This window comes from Triturus cristatus, chromosome 7 (assembly GCF_964204655.1).
Source record: "Triturus cristatus chromosome 7, aTriCri1.1, whole genome shotgun sequence".
NCBI classification, from domain to species: Eukaryota; Metazoa; Chordata; class Amphibia; order Caudata; family Salamandridae; genus Triturus; species Triturus cristatus.
Genome location: NC_140590.1, coordinates 1,354,191,588 through 1,354,211,005, shown reverse-complemented (window position 1 = coordinate 1,354,211,005; position 19,418 = coordinate 1,354,191,588). Strand labels below are relative to the sequence as shown.

The window sequence follows — 19,418 nt, the reverse complement described above, 5'->3', positions numbered from 1 at the left end:
ACGCTACTACAACTGTCAGTGGTACCACATCAAAAACTGCATCTATCCCCATGCCTCCTAACCCAGAACCATGGAGAAATCAGGCACCCGGACCCAGCTCAGCTCAACCTGGCGATCTGGCTCCTGAAATCCTAGAATTCGGATACCTTAACCTTCCCCCTGATTGCATGAACATCATCATGGAAGCCAGACGTCCTACCACTAGAGCATGCTATGCCGCAAAGTGGAAAAGATTTGTAATTTACTGCCGTAACAATACAATCAACCCTCTAGATGCATCCATACAGCACATCATATGCTATCTGCTCCATCTTCACAGGTGTAACCTGGCATATTCATCCATACGCCTACACCTAGCAGCGATCGCTGCTTATCTACAAAACAGACAGCATTTATCACTCTTCAGAGTGCCCGCTATTAAAGCCTTCATGGAAGGCCTTAAACGAGTAATTCCTCCCAGGGCACCACCTTCCCCTGTATGGAATCTAAATTTAGTTCTTACACGACTAATGGGTCCGCCCTTCGAACCAATGCACAAATGTGAGCTACAGTTTCTCACCTGGAAAACAGCTTTCCTTGTAGCTATCACTTCCCTTAGAAGGGTTGGTGAAATACAAGCGTTCACCATACAGGAACCCTACATACAAATGCATCACAGCAAGGTCATACTTCGCACAAATCCGAAGTTTCTGCCCAAAGTCATTTCCCCCTTCCACCTCAATCAATCAGTGGAATTACCTGTCTTCTTTTCGCAACCCCAATCTGTTGCAGAAAGGGCCTTACACACACTTGATGTGAAAAGGGCGTTGCTATACTACATACAAAGAACGCAACCCTTCAGGAAGACTAAACAATTGTTCGTTTCCTTCTCTCCACCACATAAAGGCAACCCCATTTCTAAATCAGGGATAGCTAGGTGGATTGTAAAATGCATACAAATTTGCTATCAAAAGGCAAAGAGAACATTATCTGTTCCTCCGAAAGCCCACTCTACAAGAAAGTTAGGGGCTTCTATGGCTTTTCTAGGGAATATACCCTTAGATGACATCTGCAAAGCAGCCACATGGTCTACACCGCACACCTTCACAAAACACTATTGTGTAGATGTGCATTCCAAGCAGCAAGCTAGGGTGGGCCAGGCTGTACTAAAGACACTTTTTCAAACAGCTGCAACGGATACCGGTGGTCGCCGCTAAGGTTGGGTACTGCTATATAATCTATGCTAAGTGTACAATCTGCAGCTCATATGCCTCGAACGGAATATGCTACTTACCAGTATGCATCTGTTCTTATGTAGAGCTGCAGAGTTGTACACGCCCACCCGCCTCCCCGGCTACCTGTATCCGTTCCAGTACATCTTATTTAGATACAACACATGGGTTTCTCACTGTTATTACTACGCTCCATCATTTCCCTGTTGGCGAAAAACAATCTGAGGATGGAGCCGAAGCCCATGCGCAGTACGGACCGAAGGAGGAGTCACCAAACTCGTGACTTCCAAAGACTGTCCAAGAAGAAAAACAAACTGCAAACATCCGGGCCCAACACCAGATGGCGACCTATGCTAAGTGTACAACTCTGCAGCTCTACATGCCAAGAACAGATGCATACTGGTAAGTAGCATATTCCTTTCTCCATAGGGTAACATTGACTGGCTTTTCCTGAATTATTTTCTAAGTGTGGACTTTTCAAAACCTAAACTACTCACAAACACCCCCCCCCCCCTCCCCACACATACCACCCAAACACCGTCCAATGTCACCACACCATCTTACACTCCTCAAACCGGAAATTCGGTCCTTGCTTCAAAAACACGCAATAGAACCAGTTCCACTCCAACATCAGGGTACAGGAGTATATTCTTTATACTTCCTAATCCCCAAAAAGGACGAGACGTTAAGACCCATACTCGACCTCAGACTCCTAAATCAGTACATACTCAGATCACTTCAATATGACCACTCTTCAACAAGTGCTCCCACTACTTCAACAAGACGATTATCTTGCCACATTAGACCTCAAGGACGCATACTTTCACATCCCCATGCATCCTGCTCACAGGAAGTACCTAAGATTTGTGGTAGACGGACAGCACTATCAGTTTACGGTCCTCCCATTCGGAGTAACAACTGCACCCAGGGTATTCGCCAAATGCCTAGCAGTAGTAGCAGCGCACATCAGGAGACCACAAATCCATGTCTTCCCGTATCTCAAAGATTGGCTCATAAAAGCCAATACTTTCGACAAATGCGTTCTCCACACTCACCGCACTATTCAAACCTTACACAACTTGGGATTTACCATCAACTATCCCAAATCTCAACTGCAACCCTCCCACATACATCAATATCTGGGAGCCACCATAAATACCTCCAAGGCCATAGCTTATCCCAGCACAGCCAGGATAGCCAACATACAAAACCTCATCTTAAAATTTCAAACTCAACACTCTCTTCCAGCAAGAGTGTTTATGCAACTATTAGGCATGATGGCGTCCTGCATCTCCATTGTGCCTCACGCACGACTTCAAATGCGTCCCTTGCAAGAATGTCTAGCACAACAGTGGAACCAGGCTCACGGACAACTTACCGATCTGGTGTTGGTGGATAGTCGCTCACTTCGCTCACTGAAATGGTGGAACACCATCAACCTGTCCAAAGGGCGACCGTTCTTAGAGCCTCTTCCACAAATAGTGCTGACAACTGACGCATCTCTCACAGGGTGGGGAGCCCATCTCCTACAACACACCACTCAGGGCAAATGGACCACTCAACAAAAACCGCTCCATATCAATCACCTAGAACTTCTAGCGGTGTTCCTAGCACTGAAATCTTTTCAAGTACATCTAAGGAACAAAACTGTCCTCATCCGCACAGACAACACGACGACCATGTATTACATACAAAAACAGGGGGGGGACACATTCTCTCCAACTGTCCCAACTCGCACAGAACATTTGGAGATGGGCAATTCCCCAAAACATCTACCTGCTAGCGGAACACCTTCCAGGGGTTCACAACCAGATTGCTGATCTCCTAAGTCGACAGACACAACAAATCCACGAATGGGAATTACACCCCAAAGTCCTACTCCCATTCTTCCAAAAATGAGGCCAACCAGACATAGACCTGTTCGCCACACACAAACGCAAAATGCCCAACCTTCGCCGCCAGGTTTCCACACCCACAGTCGAAGGGCAATGCAATATGGATGAACTGGTCAGGCAGATTTGCGTACGCTTTTCCGCCTCTCCCACTCATTCCATTTGTGGTACGCAAGCTCAAACAGTCTCTAAAACTGATCCTAGTAGCTCCCACTTGGGCACGTCAACCCTGGTTCACGACACTTCTGGAACTCTCGCTAGTTCCACATCAAAAACTGCGCCTTTCCCCGGCCTTATTAACCCAGAACCATGGTGAAATCCGACACCCAGATCCACAGCAACTGAACTTGGCGATCTGGCTCCTGAAGTCTTAGAGTTCGGTTACCTCAATCTGTCACCAGACTGTATGAGTATCATAAAAGAAGCTAGAATACCTACTACTAGGGCATGTTATGCTGCAAAATGGAAAAGATTTGCCATTTACTGCACTAACAAGAATATACGTCCACTGGATGCTTCCATCCAAAACATTATTTGCTATTTACTACACTTGCAAAGATGCAATTTAGCGTATTCCTCCATACGTCTACACCTAGCAGCGTTAGCAGCCTACTTACAAAATCGACAACACTTGACACTATTTAAGGTACCAGCGATCAGAGCCTTCATGGAAGGTCTTAAAAGAATTATTCCTCCCAGATTACCACCTTCTCCAGTGTGGAATCTAAATATTGTTCTAACAAGGCACATGGGCCCTCCATTTGAACCTATGCATAAATGTGAACTGCAATTCCTTACATGGAAAGGGGCTTTCCTTATTGCAATCGCATCCCTGCGAAGGGTAAGTGAGATGCAGGCTTTAACTATTCAAGAACCATTCCTACAACTACATCGTAACAAAGTGGTTCTTAGGACAAACCCAAAATTCCTACCAAAAGTCATTTCCCTCTTCCATCTTAACCAATCAGTCGAGATGCCAGTCTTCTTCCCTAATCCAGACTCAATAGCTGAGAGAGCCCTTCATACCTTAGATGTTAAAAGAGCCTTGCTTTATTACATCGACAGAACCAAACCTTTTCGCAAAACCAAACAACTGTTTGTTGCTTTCTCTCCACCACATACAGGCAACCCCATTTCAAAATCAGGTATAGCCAGGTGGATAGTTAAATGTATCCAAATATGTTACCAAAAAGCTAAACGCACTCTTACAGTTCCCCCTAGAGCGCACTCCACACGTAAAATAGGGGCTTCCATGGCATTCTCAGGGAACATTCCCTTCGAAGATATTTGCAAAGCAGCCACATGGTCTACCACACACACCTTCACTAAACATTACTGTGTTGATGTGCAATCCAAACAAGCTTCCGTAGGCCAAGCTGTCCTAAAAACTCTATTCCAAACTGCTGCAACAGATACAGGTGACCACCGCTAGGGGAGACACTGCTATATAGTATATCATAAGTGTGTGATCTGCAGCTCATATGCCTCGAACGGAATATGCTGCTTACCAGTATGCATCTGTTCTTGGCATGTACAGCTGCAGAGCCACACACGCCCACCCACCTCCCCGGGACCTGTATCTGTTCCAGCATTGTCTTAATTAGACATTACACATGGACATCCTGTCTCTTTATTCTTATACACTCCATCATTTCCCATCATCGCGAAAAACAATCTGAGGATGGAGTGGATGCCCATGCGCACTGTTGTCCAGAGGAGGAGTCACCTATCTCGTGACCAAAAGGCTTCTTCCGAAGACAACAACCTGCAATCATCCGAGCCCAACACCAGATGGCGATCTTATCCTAAGTGTGTGGCTCTGCAGCTCTACATGCCAAGAACAGATGCATACTGGTAAGTAGCATATTCCTCTTCTGCCATAGGGAATCATTGACTGTTTTTCAATGAAATATTTTGTAAGTGTCTACTTTTAAATTAGCAAAATATTGTCTAAAAATCATCACAGTAATTAAGTCGACTTGTATCACCTGATTCCAAGTACTGATTCTAGGATCCAGTCCTGGAATTCCAAAAGTAATCCTAAAAGTAATCTGTGGCAAATAACTTGATACTTCCATTGAACTCAGTGCATTATTTTGTTTAAAATTGTGTTGCCTATTGCAACCACTTGTAACTTTCTACAAAAGTCAATTGCATATTGCAAAAGTATTTATATAAAGCATCTCATTCTGAGAAAGTATATTTTAATACCTATTGTTGGTTCTAAAATAAACCAAGCCTATATTTTTTATATATAAACCATTGGCCTAGAGTTCAGTTATTGTGTGTGTGAGACTATTTGCTGGCTGAGTGTGTGCAACAAATGCTTTACACTGTCCTCTGATACTGCCTTACTGCTCGACCAATCTACCACTTTAGAGAGTAAGGTTACATCTAACTTTAGCCTCTGCCAAACCTCTGTGGACTCTGTACACCCTGTACCTATTTGGGAACAGTATATACAGAGCCACTTTATCACAAGAGTGGCTTCACAGGCTGGGAATCATTGGCGTATTGCCAACGCTTAGGCTTCGCTAGCACGCTACGATAGGGCTCATTATGATGAGTTAAAAAAAACTCATGCCGCATCTACCAAATGAGTACAAAACAAAAGCTAATGACCTCATTCAGGAAGGTAAGCTCATCACGAACACTTTCATTAAATGTGCACTAGACGCAACAGACACAGGATCTCATGCCATCAATACTAGTGTGCTATCACGTAGACCCACTTGGCTTAGAATCTCTGGATTCAAGGAGAAAGTACAGTCCTCCATACTTCGTTTTTTGACAAGTAGCATCTTTTCGGACCAGCTGTAGATACCGCGCTGGAAAAGATGAAAAAAGACATTGAAACTGCTAAGTCTGTGGGGGCTTTACAATTGTCTACTAGCAGGGGTTCCTTTCGCCGCTACTTTTATAGTGGTGGCTCAAAAACTGTTCCTACAGAAAATCCCTCCTCCTCTTACAAGGGTAACTATCTCCCTCTTCCAGAGGTTATTTCTGAGGAAGCTACAGAGGAAAAAATAAGAGCAGATGCAACTCCACCTGCACTTCCCCTGCCAACAGTGACTTCCCTCTACTACCCCCCGATCATTCCACTCCTGTCGGTGGACGTCTTCCACAACTCCTACCTGTCTGGAATTCAATCACCTCAGACAAGTGGGTACTGCAAATTATCCATTATGGTTACTGCCTGGAACTTACCAGCACTTCCCCCAACTATTCTCACACGAGCACGTGCAATGTCACCAGAACATCCCACCCTTTTAAAACGAGAAGTTCTGTCCCTTTTAGAAACACATGCGATAGAACCAGTCCCATTACGTAAACAAGGGAATGGAGTATACTCCCTCTACTTCTTAGTTACAAAAAAGGACGGCTCTCTCAGGCCTATACTAGACCTCAGACAGCTAAATCTCCACATTCAATCAGACCACTTCCACATGGTCACCCTCCAGCAGGTGCACCCACTACTTCAGCAAGGCGACTTTCTATCCACTCTAGATTTAAAGGACGCCTACTTCCATATTCCCATTCACCTGGCTCACAGGAAATATCTCAGGTTCGTGGTGGACGGACAGTATTATCAATTCAAAGTTCTCCCATTCGGGGTAACTACAGCACCCAAAGTCTTCAGAGTGTCTAGCAGTAGTCGCAGCTCATTTAAGAAGACAACACATTTACGTCTTTCCTTTCCTGGACGACTGGCTAGTAAAAGCCAGTTTGCGACACAGCTGCCTATACCACACTCGCACAACAGTTCTACTGCTGTATGACTTGTGGTTCACCGTAAACCACCAAGTCTCACCTCCAGCCATCCAAAACGCAAACTTATCTAGGAGCTACAATAGACACTTGAAAAGCTCTAGCATTCCACCGCCCAGTCAGAATACGCAACATGCAAAATCTAAAATCACAATTCCAGCCTCAACACTCACTACCAGCCCGAGTGTTTATGCAATTGATCGGAATGATGGCTTCTTGCATCCTAATCATTCCTTATGCAAGACTCTAAATGTGTCCCTTACAAGAATGTTTAGCACGTCCGTGGAACCAGGCTCAAGGTCAGTTGACAGATCTGGTGGTGGACAGCCGCACACATCGCTCTCTGCAGTGGTGAAATACACAAAACCTTTCCAAGGGGCGGCCATTCGTCGACCCAGTTCCACAGAAAGTACTGACCGCAAATGCATCGCTCACTGGTTGGGGAGCTCATCTTCAAAAACATACCATTCAGGGAATATGGACTGTACACCAAAAACTCCACATAAACCATCTGGAACTACTAGCAATTTTCCTAGCACTAAAAGCCTTTCAACTGCATCTAGTAGGCAAAGCTGTCTTTGTTCGTACTGACAACATGCCAGCAATGTGCTACATCCAAAAACAAGGAGGGGACACACACACACAGTACAGCTTTCACAACTAGCTCAAAGTATCTGGAGATGGGCCATACCTCAAAAAATGTTTGCAGCGTAAATCTTTCTGGATTCACTATGCTGTGCATTATTCTGCCATCTAGTGGTTGGGTCCGGAATTGTTGTGTACTTTTTTTTTTTTTTTGTGGCCCAGGTGGGCATCGACATACCATTTGGTGACCTTCGTGACGTTGACCCGCTTCCTCTGGAAGCTCCCACCTTTGTTCGCCATCTTCAGATTCTTTTTTTTTTTCCCGCTGTTGGGTCTGTATCGTCAGTGAAGGAGGTCCACAACTTTGGAGAGAAGAATCCATGAAAAACAGAAAAATCGAGAAATCACCTGAGCACATAACGGATTACGAGTCAAGTAACTGGGACGACGAAAGAGGAGGAAAGCATTGAGCTTCAACGTTCTACAGAGAATGCGCACACAGGGGGCTCCCTGGGCACTGTGATGGACAAAACTCCCTTCAAATTCTGCACAAACTGACACCACAAGTACGCGCAGAAGGATCAACACCTAGTTTGCAATCTCTGCCTGCTGCTCGACCATCAAAGCGAGGACTGCAATGCCTGCGCAGCATTCACTCAGTGAGAGAGAGGCAAAGAAGAGCAAACTACAGCATGCAGGGGACACCTCCCAGGAGTAAACAATCAGATTGCAGATCTGCTCAGTTGTCAAACAGATCCACGAATGGGAACTGCATCCTCAAGTTCTCCTCCCATTCTTCCGGATGTGGGGCTATCCAGAAATAGATCTGTTCGCCACACACCTCAACGCAAAATACCCAAGCTTCGCATCCAGGTATCTACACGTTGTCCAAAGGCAATGCGCTATGGATCAATTGGTTAGGCAGATTTGCTTACGCTTTTCCACCTCTCCCGCTAATTCCATTAGTGGTTCGGACGCTCAAACAACATTCCTGATCCTAGTTGCTCCCACGTGGGCTTGACGACCCTAGTTCACAACCCCGTTGGAACCATCAGTTGTTACTCACCAAAAACTACGCCTCTTCCCCAAGCTTCACACTCAGAACCATGGAGAGATAAGACAACCAGATCCCAATCATCTCAACCATGCGATCTGGCACCTGATATCCTAGAGTTTGGGTACCTTAATCTTCTGCAGAACTGTATGAACGCCATTAAAGAGGCTAGACGCCCTACCACAGGAGCATGCTATGCAGTGAAGTGGAAACTATTTGTAATTTACTATACAAACAATCCAGTCCATCCTAGATGCTTCAATCCAAAACATTCGTTCTCTATTACACCTACGTTTCAACTTAGCATATACATCTATGAGCTTACACCTTGCTGCTATAGCCGCTTACCTACAAAACAGACAACACTTGTCTGTGTTTCGAGTGCCCGCTATCAAAGCTTTTATGGAAGGCCTCAAAAGAATCATTCCTCCTAGACTTCCACCCTCTACAGTGTGGAATCTTAATATAGCCTTACAAGTCTCATGGGACACCATTTGAACAGTTGCACAAATGTGAACTACAGTTTCTCACCTTGAAGGTAGCCTTTCTTATAGCGATCACATCTTGGACGAGTCGGTGAGCTCCAGGCACGAACTATACAAGAACCATTTTTACAAATACACCAAAATAAAGTGGTTCTTAGGACTAATCTCACATTTTGACCAAAAGTCGTTTCTGCCTTTCATATCAACCAGTCTGAGTTAACTGTGTTCTTCCCTCAACCAGATTCAGTGGCAGAGCGTGCTCTTCACACATTAAATCAAAAAAGTGCCATACTATATTACATTGAAAGAACAAACACTTTTAGGAAAACGAAACCACTTTTTGTTGCTTTTGCACCACCGCATAAAGGCAGTCCGATATCAAAAGGCGGTATTGCACGGTGGATAGTTAAATGCATTCAGATATGCTAGATTAAAGCTAAGCGCACATTAACCATTCCCCCTAGGGTGCACTCTAGATGCAAAATAGGGGTGTCTATGGCATTCTTAGGGAATATATCCTTTGACATCTGCAGGGCTGCCACATGGTCTACACCACACACATTCACAAAGCACTATTGTGTAGGTGTTAGCAAGACAGCAAGCTACTGTGGTCCAGGCAGTTTTACGAACACTATTTCAAACCACTGCAACAGCTACAGGTTAGCCACCGCTTGGGAGATAACTGCTGTATAGTTCATGCTAAAGCATATGCTCTACAGCTCATAAGCCTCGAACTGAAAATGCTACTTACCCAGCATGCATCTGTTATTGGCATATAGAGCTGTAGTCGTATGCGCCCTCCCGGGTACCTTTACCTGTTGCCGTATTATCTTAGATACACTATACATGGACATCATGTTACTACTCTTACTAACTCCATCACCCTTTACGGCAAAACAGTCTAGGGAAGGAGTCGATGTCCATGTGCACTAGAACCTAAAGGAAGAGTCGCCTACCTCGTGACTGCAAAGACTTCTTTGAAGGAAAACAAAGTGCAAACATCCGAACCCACCACTAGATGGCGAACTATGCTAAAGCGTATGAGACGACAGCTCTGTATGCCAAGAATAGATGTATACTGGGTAAGTAGCATTTTCCTTTCCCACCGATTCTCCCGCCCAAAGTGGGGGTCCGAATCAGTGGTGCCAGTTGCTTGGGTCAGCAAATGGCTGGCTCTTCTCACAACGGCGGCAAGCCTTTGAACCGTTTCCTTCGTGGACCCTGCCCTCCTGAGGGAGGAGACTTGGCTTCTTTTCCAAGGATGTGCTTTGTTTCAGGACACCAAGAGCGGAAGGCTTTCGACCCAGGGGTCCAGAAACCTGTCTGGGAGTGGCAGCTGGCGAGCAGCCAGTCAGCCAGGACACTAGATTCAGGTTGTTTTTTCAGGTGCCATTTCTAAAATGCCCTCTTGAGTGTATTTTGCATTAAACCACACACTTGCATCAGTGTGAGTTTAATGTGCTGAGAAGTTTGATATCAAACTTCCCAGTTTTCAGTAAAGCCATTATGGTGCTGTGGAGTTTGTAATGACAGACTCCCAGACCATTTACTCTTTATGGCTTTACTGCACTTACAATGTCTAAGAATGGACTTAGACACTGTAGGGGTACACAGCTCATGCACCTGTACCCTCACCAGTGGCATAGTGCACCCAGCTAGAAGGTTGGCTGATCTCTGCCATAGGCTGTAGGTTGTCATGTTGACTTCACTTTGTTCTGTACCAAAACATGCAGCTTGCAAAGGCAGTGTGTGTTTGTGTGTCAGGGTACTGGGCCCTTGAGTGTGGCACAGTATGTGCTGCAGCCCTTAGAGGCCTTCCTTGGTCACCGGGCCCTTGGTACCCATGGTACCTTCTACAAGGGACTTGCATATGGCCAGAGTTGCCAATCGGGTGTGCAACAGTACAGTTTTAGGGAAGGAACATAGGCCCTGGGTACCTGGTTGGCAGGAACCTAGGGTACACCTAGTCAAAAGAGCATAAACATCAGGCAAAAAGTGGAAGGCAACCATGCATAAAGGGTCACTTTCCTACAGAAACCCAGCGACCTTGTGAGTCTAGGAGCCAGCAGGCGGACCAGTCCACCCTTTCCCCCACCTGCCACTGCCTCCCAACCATCCTAGTCTGACGTTTTAGGCCCTTCATCGGCCAGTCTGAGGCAGGATTTGCTATTGCCTCCTTTCCTGGCAGTCGGCCACTCCCTTCAAGGCGATACTACCTCTCCCTCCATGCCACCCTCCTGCGACTGCATGTCGGAGGATCATTTGGCGCTTATTTAAAAGGAAGTTACGGTTATATTGGCCAAGGGGGGCATAGAGGGTCCCTGTGCCAGGATTAGGACATGGTGGTTATTCCTGCTATTTTCTGGTGCCCAATCAGGATAAAGGCCTGCATCCTATCCTAGACCTCCGGATTTCAGTGAGAATGAAACTGAGGCTGCTGGGCCTCATGGCCTGCTGGTTGATCATGCCAGATGGCATATGCGGGGTCTGCAGTAGGACCTGAAGTTCCAGTGGTCGCAGCATCAGGGTAATCTTACCAATTACGTCCAGATCTCGGAGTCAGCTGCGCACCAACTGCAGTGGTGGCTAATGAACCAAGATTGGGTCAGGGGCAGATCTCTCACTTCCTTAACTAGATCTGATGGTGGCAATGGATGTGTCCCTCCTGGGATGAGGCAGAGCTCAGATGCGTCTGGTCTCTGGCGGAGTCTGGTCTCCATATCAACCTTTTGGAGCTTTGGGTGAACTGACTGGCTTTGAAGGCATTTCTACCTTCTCTCAAATGGAAAGTGGTGCAGGTGTTCACGGACAACAACACCGCCATGTGGTACTGTAACAAACAGGCAGGGTGTGGTTTTGAACCCTTTGTCAGAGGAGGCTCTTCCTCTGGACATGGCTGGAACATCAGGGCATATCCCTGGTGGTTCACCGCCTGGTGGGTTCTCTGAAGGCCAGAGTGGACAAACTCCGCTGTCTGTCCCTGATCAATCGCGAATGGCGTCTCCATGCGGAGGTGGTACAGGTCTCTTTCAGCGGTGGGGAGAGCCTTCGTTAGATCGGTTATCTTCGCAACTAGAATATATCTCTACCAGATACATTGTTACTAAAGGTAGGTAACTTATTCTATATTTACCTTCTCTAGGAGTGAACAAATGGCTTTAACGTTTCTCAGCCCTACATTTTTCATATTGTTACTATTCATATTGAGTGTAAATGAAGTATCAACTTGGTTCTTTATAATGTCTTTACAGAGAAGATGAGCCTGGTTGGGACACAGAAATTAAAGATGATGTGATTGAGGAATGTAATAAGCATGGCGGAGTGATTCACATTTATGTGGACAAAAGTTCCACACAGGTATGTGCTGTAAATACTCAACTGTTTTACATTAATAATGTACTGTAATTAGCCTTTATGGACTTGCATTAAGAGTAATTTTGCACAGCCTTTGCCTTTATGTAGCAACTTCTGCACAGCACTTGGGTATTAATCTCCAGTACAATCCAGTATCAGTAACTGTTTGAGGCATGTTTGGCTGTAGATACACATGCTGTGCATAATCCTGCTACCTAGATTCAGGCCCGTATGTGTACCAGTTGTTTTTCTTTGAAGGAAGTCTTTTGAGTCACTAAATACTGTGACTCCCTCCTCTTATTAATTCGCATAGTCATCAACTCCATTGTTGCATTGTTTTCTTTCTGACTTCAGCTTCGGACGTGTGCTCCCATGCTTCGGTTCGACAGTTGTGGTGCACGGTTTTGGTTTTCATGGGTTCCTTCCCTCTGTCAGTATTAATCTCCATTGCGTTTTTCTTTTCCCTTCCTTTCGGGTCAACTATTCCTGCATTGACCTGGCAGCTCTCAGTCTACCTTGGGCCCACGTGGGCCTTCAGGGCCTTCTTTCGTTTTTAACTGTCTCCACCTTCCCATCCACCACTCAACCATATCCAAGGTGGGATAGAACAGACTCCTTTTTAGGGCTCGTGCCTGCGTTGCAGTGCGCAGCGAGAGGCCTTTTGTATGGGGTGCTGAAAGCTGCTTGTGTGTGAGATCAGGCTTTCGCTGGCTGCCATTGGGCTTAGCGTGTTTTTTTAATAAAAATAATGCACACAATTGGGCAAAGGTGGGCGCATGTCCCGCCTTTGCTCTGCCCATTTCCACCAGTGGCTAGCACGCGCAACAGCGCGCGTTCGCCTCGCTGCCGCGCTCCCTCCCCCGCTCCTCTGTAGTGTGCGCGCACCACTGGTTTAGATTCCCGCATCGGCTCCTCTGTGGTGCAAGTGCACCACTGGTTGCCGTCTGGTTTCTCCTGCAATTGCTGGTCTCGAGTTTGCTGACTAAGTTCTTGCCGGTTCTGCAGTGACCTCTTTATTTCTTGAATTTGGACGCCACAGATTAAGGTGAGGCCTCATTGACAATGGTTTTTTTTGTTTTTCAAGAGGATTGGGGCAGTAGTGCACTAGACAGTGAAGCTCCTTTCTATTGAACTGAGAACTTTCCTGAGGTGTTCTACAGCATGGACGATGGGTGCCAGGTATGTTTTGGAGCAGGGCATGGTCTCTGTTGAGATGAGACCAAACTACTGCCTGCACAGCCATTATGAATGTCGCCTTCACTTCCCAAAGCAGGGCTAGCGAAGAGGCTGATCTGGAGTTGGATGCAAAGGGACATGTGCCATAGAGAGCTAACTACTGGTATACACCGCACAGAGGCTATGATCTAGAGGATAACGCAGGTTGTGAAAGTTGAATTAAAATAAAGCTGCGAACCAATCTCGCATACTAGAATGAACACAAGTGGCAGGTGATCATGCAAGCTGTTTTATCTGGCACAGTTAATATAGGTGTAACATTACGTTTTCAGTCAGGTTCTTTCTCCCTGTGCAGCCACAGGTTCTCTTTACATATAGGAGATGGGATGAAATTGGCAGGGTTGACTACATTATGCGAGAAGAAAAGGAAAATTCTGCAGGAGATGATGGTTGTGAGGCAAGTCTGGCAAATGTATAATTCTGTGGGAAACGCCGCGTCCACCGTAGGAAACCAAGTAGGAAAATGTGCGGTATTGGGCGTGATGGTTCGGCATGTGTCGTGGGACGTGCTGTTGCATCGCCTGTCGCTGTGGTTATGAGTGCTAGTCACTCGCTGGCGACATGTCCTTGTACTGTTGCTTGTCTTTGCACTAGCCAGGAAATGTTTTCCCTTCACATATGAAATGCAGCGGTTCCTGTATTAGTGAGCGCCTGATTACCCTGCACTTGGGAAATGCCATCTTTCTCTGCAATTGTGGTATGCCCTGTTTCTGCGCCTGTCAGATGCCAGCCATCTCTGCGCCTGTCAGATGTTATCAGACGTTAAGATGAAGAGCATTTCTCACACAGTAGCTCAGTGGGATGTATGAATGTTGCAGAGAGCAGTGTTCTTCCATAATCCAGTACAACTTAAGCTTTCATCCTTTCCAGAAGATTGAAATGAATACCGCTGAGCTGGGCAGCAACAACATATTTTTTAGGCCTGCCGGATAACCACAAGTTGGCAGGATATTAGGTATCATTAGTGAGCTGTGAAACGAGTCATGCAAGGTGCACCAGAAACAGCAGTGTCTGTTGAAAGAAGACAGCGGTTGGCTCATAATAGGTTCTCTGAAATCTAAAGCACTGGAAAAGTAAGGTGGGAATTGGGGTGATGAATGAAGGGTAGGGATCACCGAAAGCCTGCCAGGTGTTATTTCACATATCGACATTGTGGACAGCATCTCTGCACACCCAGATGAGCGTGCTTTAATTATATAAACAACGAAGTGTGTTTTTATAGTGACGATTAGCCCTGTGCCGTATCTATTCTCTGTTATAATGAATACAGTTTATAGCCATCCTCCTTGGCTGTCACCAAGATAAAATGCACTGGTTTATTTTTTTGCTTCTGACGCCCTTTCAAATTCCACCTCTCCTTGCGAAATGTTTACCCTTTCCATGCCATCTGCGTATCTCAACTCTCCCATTGTCACTTTGTCTGCATTTCCTTTCCTCTCGCTTGTCTCCTCCCCCATGTCTGTCACCCATTTCCAGTCTCCACTTTCTCTCTTATGTCCTCCATCTATCTCCCCTCTTCCTTCTTTCTCCTCCCTATAGTCTTCCTCCCCGCTCCGGTGCTCCTTCCTTCCACCTGTCTAAACTCTTTCTTCCGTAGGTGCCTAGATTCCAGTTTGCTTGTGTTACATTTCAATGGTTGAAATGTGCTTATATGTAAAATGTAATTGCCTTATGTGTGACACTGTGAGTGACAGTTTATCGCAAGTTCATCTGTGCCTATGTTGCCAATTTCAGAAAAACCTGGGCAACCTAGAAACAGTGGAGGGATTGGGAATATAGCTGGGTACATCATTGTTTCTGGTGCAAACGACATAACATGTTGGGTGTTACATGCGTCCCAGGCTAACTTATGAAAATATAAGAAAATAGACAAAGACCAGTCTGACTACAGTGCCATTTTACCAGGGTACAGCTGTCTCTATCAAGCACTGATGTCACCAGTTGCTGACTTCTGCCATACGTAGCCGCAGTAAAGAACAAGCATTTGCAATGTGCTAGGTCTCGCATTTACGCGACTTTGAGCTGTTGGCATTGTAAATGACAATGCCTTTTATTTAGGTTTTGATTTTTAAAACCTAAATAAAAGCCATTATCATTTACAAAGCCAATAGCTTAAACTCGCGTAAATGCGAGACCTATCGCATTGCAAATGCTTGTTGCTATTGTCCTCGCTGTCACTTGAAATGTCCTCAGACCAATCTCACAACGAGGTTGCTTGTGATGTTGGTCACTCCTTTCTGTTCGAAGAAAACACTGCACGACTGTCTAGCCCGAGGTCTCGAGATGTCACGTAGAAGTGGAGATGACATCCCTGGCCGCTTCAGCTCCAAGGACATTGGGGGGGGGGGGGGCACCGTCCACAGCTGCAGATAAAGAGCCTCCCCGACACCTCTTACTCTGATCTGGAAATCGAAGATCTTCCACCAGCGCAGCCAGCTGTGAATGCAGTACTCCCAGCTTTACAACAGTCCACGCTGAGCAACCCTCTTCTACAGGGTCGTCCAGCTACTCTGGAGCATCTTGGTCGGCACAGACCACCATCTTCGAATGCAACGCCCAGCCCAGTGCCGAAGAAATCAAGATTGACTGCCTCGGTTCCGGCTGCTCCTACCTCTGAGCCAAGCCGACAACTTCAGCGTTGGAACAGACACCATCGACGCCGACCAGCAAGTTCTGTCAGATCGAGGACTGTCGAACAGATTCTTCATAAACTTCAGGAAGAGATCAACGCCCAGCAGAAACATCTCATGATACATCCCCACATGTGCCGGATACTCAGCTGCCCTCTGGGATCTGCTGCTCAACCATCCAAATGGGAACTGTCCTTCGAAGAAGCCTTAGATAGTCCACCTCGACTGAAGCAGCGCAAAAAGTAGGCTAGGCTACAAGGTTTGCCTGTCATTCTTCCACTACCATCTCTTCCAACTCCACAACACTCGTCCTCTTCTCCAGGAGACCCTAAGCCCCATACACATCATGGGTCACCTCAGTCAGAGCTGGAGCGGGAGATACCTTTGAAACTCCTCTGCAGGGGTATCCTTGGGACACTTATGATGCTGACCCACCAGGGGACACAGATCCTAACCTGTAACTCTGCCCGTTCTTTCCCTGCTGACAATTCCACCTCCTACCACCAACCTATTGGTAGGGTTGTCTCCTTCCACAAAGTGGTTCGCCACACTGAGCCTATGAGGTTCAACTCCCTGAATGCTATTCCTGCTTGGAGTAGGTGTGAAGCACCTCCACTCCAAGCAGGCTTTGTTCCTGACCCACGAGAACACAAGGGCTCCCACCTCAGGGGTCAGAAACATGTCTGTGTGGGGCAGGCTGGTGCAGACCAGTAAGCTGGACATGAGGGAGTTGGTCTTTTTTCAAGGGACATCTCTAAGATGCCCTCTGAGTGATATTGTAATAAATTCAACACTGGCATCAGTGTGGGTTTAAAATGCTGAAGAGTTTGATACCAAACTCCTTAGCATTCAGTAAAACCATCATGGAGCTGTGGAGTTTGTAATGACAAACCCCCAGCCCATGTACCTGATATGGCTCCCTTGCACTTACAATGTCTGTGAATGGCAGAGACACTGAAGGGGCACATTGTTCATGCAGCTGTGACCGCATCTGTGGTATGTTGCTCCCTGTTCGAGGCATGTGGGCTGCTGAATTCATATCTGTGCATAGATCGCCGCCTAGTGTTGGGTCCGGATGATTGCACATTGTTGTCCTGGAAGAGTCTTTGAAGTATCACGAGATAGGTGGCTCCTCCCCTGGACTACAGTGCGCATGGGCATCCTCTCCATCCTCAGATTGTTTTTTTCCGCCATTGGGTTCGGATATGCTTATCTTAGCTCAAGTTAGGAAAACTTTATTTAAGGCCAAAAGCCTTTAGATATCGTCTGTATCGTTTGCGTTCGGTATCGATAGATTATTATTATCCTTTATCGGATCGAGTTTCGGTCCGAACATCGATCGACGTGAGAAGATGGAATCGAGGACTCCCTTCAACAGATGCCCTCTATGTCACGCAAAATATCCACACGTCGACGTTCATCCAGTGTGTAACAAATGTTTATCACCGGATCATGATGAGACCAAATGTATGGCCTGCGCCCGGTTCCGGTCGAAGAAGACCCTTCGGAATCGACGAGCGGCTCGATTGGAGGCCAAGAAATCAGCGCCTAACCCGGTTAACATATTCAGTACCGAGGACGAAGAAGCAGAGAGCGTCGAAGAGGTAGACCACTCCGACGTTGAAGAGCAGGATGTTCAAGACCAATCGGACCCTGCTTCAGAGCATGACTCCCAATATGACAACGAAGATGAGGCGATCTTCCTGGAAGAAGACGTCGACGAGGTAGGAGACGACTAGGAGGCCCTTGGGGCCGAGGAAGATAGCTCAGGCGAGGAGCTAGGCCAATCCGTCGATGCGGAGGCCGAGGGAGATAGTCTTGATAAGGCTCAGGTCGAGGGATCGCCTGCGGGCCTTACCCAAGATCGGTCGGATCGTTCTACAGCCCCGCATAAAGGCCCGGCTTCGAACATTTCAAAAGAGCCAGAAATATCAAAAAAGACTGGAGTCGATTCCGTGAAATCGAAACCAAAACCTGCACCGGTCAAATCGAAACCGAAAGTGCAACTGGTTCAGGTCGGATCAAAGGCATCGAAACCTTCCAATCCGTCGACACTAAAGGAGGACATCGGAACCGACAAACCAAGGAAGGACTTCGGTACCGAGAAACCAAAAAAGGACTTCGGCACCGAGAAACAAAAGAAGGTCCTCGGTCCCGAGAAGCCGCAGAGGCCTATGGCACCGAAGGTTGGGGCACCGAAGACCAAGGTCAAGGTGATCGATCCTACTACGTCAACACCGAGGAGTGCTGAGCAGATCGAAGCCCCGAAGACAGGAAAGAAACCGGAGACCGCGTCAAGGCCTGTCTCCAAAGAGCCTGTCGGATCGAAAGCACCGTCGACATTCACGTTGCAACTGGTATCGGAGTCCCTAAAGCGCATCAGGGAACGGGACACTCTCGAACCGAAAACGGGTCCCGAACCGAAGAAGGTCGCCAAGGCTCACTCGGCGCCCGCACCAATCAAGTTTGGCTTGCCACCACCGGTGACACCTAGGATGTTCGAACTTAGGAAGAGTATCGAACAACCACAAACAGTGTCGACCGGAAGGACAAATGTCGAAGACTCACAGGACCAGTTTATCGACGCAGACACTGGTAGACTGTTGTTCCGCAAGCGGAAAATCGTGCCAGAAAAGACTTTGGAATCATACAAAATTCCACTGAAAAATAAAATAGCGTCAGGTTCGACACCAGTGCTTCTGGAACCTTACCAAACATATCATCAGGAACCACAATCCTTTTCTCCCGCACACTCGGAGGCGGATGCAGGAGAGGGCTATAATGAGGATACCACTTATCCTGTGGATATTGACCCTGATGAACAACAGCAAGACCAGGATCAAGCATGGGGAGACCCTAATGACCCAGGAGACCCACAAGATGCTCCTGACACTCATATTTATAATATAAAACCATCTCCCACTGAAGATACTGCTGCTTTTAACGCCCTCATTGAAAGAGCGGCGGCCAATCACGGAGTGGAACTTCATTCTGACTCGGTGGAAGAGGATTTCTTTCTCACCATCAGAAAGAACAGTCAAGACTCTACCAATGCTAAAAGGGGTTATTAAACATGCTAAGGACATCTTTAAGGAGACAACCAGAGCACGGGTATTGAACCCAAGAATAGAAAGAGAAAAAAAAACCAGCCCCAGGAGACCCAATGTACATTAAGGGTCAATTGCCGTTGGACTCCATGGTAG

At 46.7% G+C, this 19,418-nt stretch overlaps 1 protein-coding gene across 8 annotated transcripts in view; it reads left to right on the top strand.

The window, feature by feature from the left end:
* Positions 1 to 19,418, top strand: part of RBM39 (RNA binding motif protein 39) — a 564,082-nt gene that overhangs the window by 467,162 nt on the left and 77,502 nt on the right. For all 8 annotated transcript variants that reach the window (XM_085619028.1, XM_085619029.1, XM_085619035.1 and 5 more), the window contains one exon: positions 12,247 to 12,352. In XM_085619028.1, coding sequence (XP_085475154.1) covers positions 12,247 to 12,352 — 106 coding nt within the window. The remainder of the gene's footprint in view (positions 1 to 12,246; positions 12,353 to 19,418) is intronic.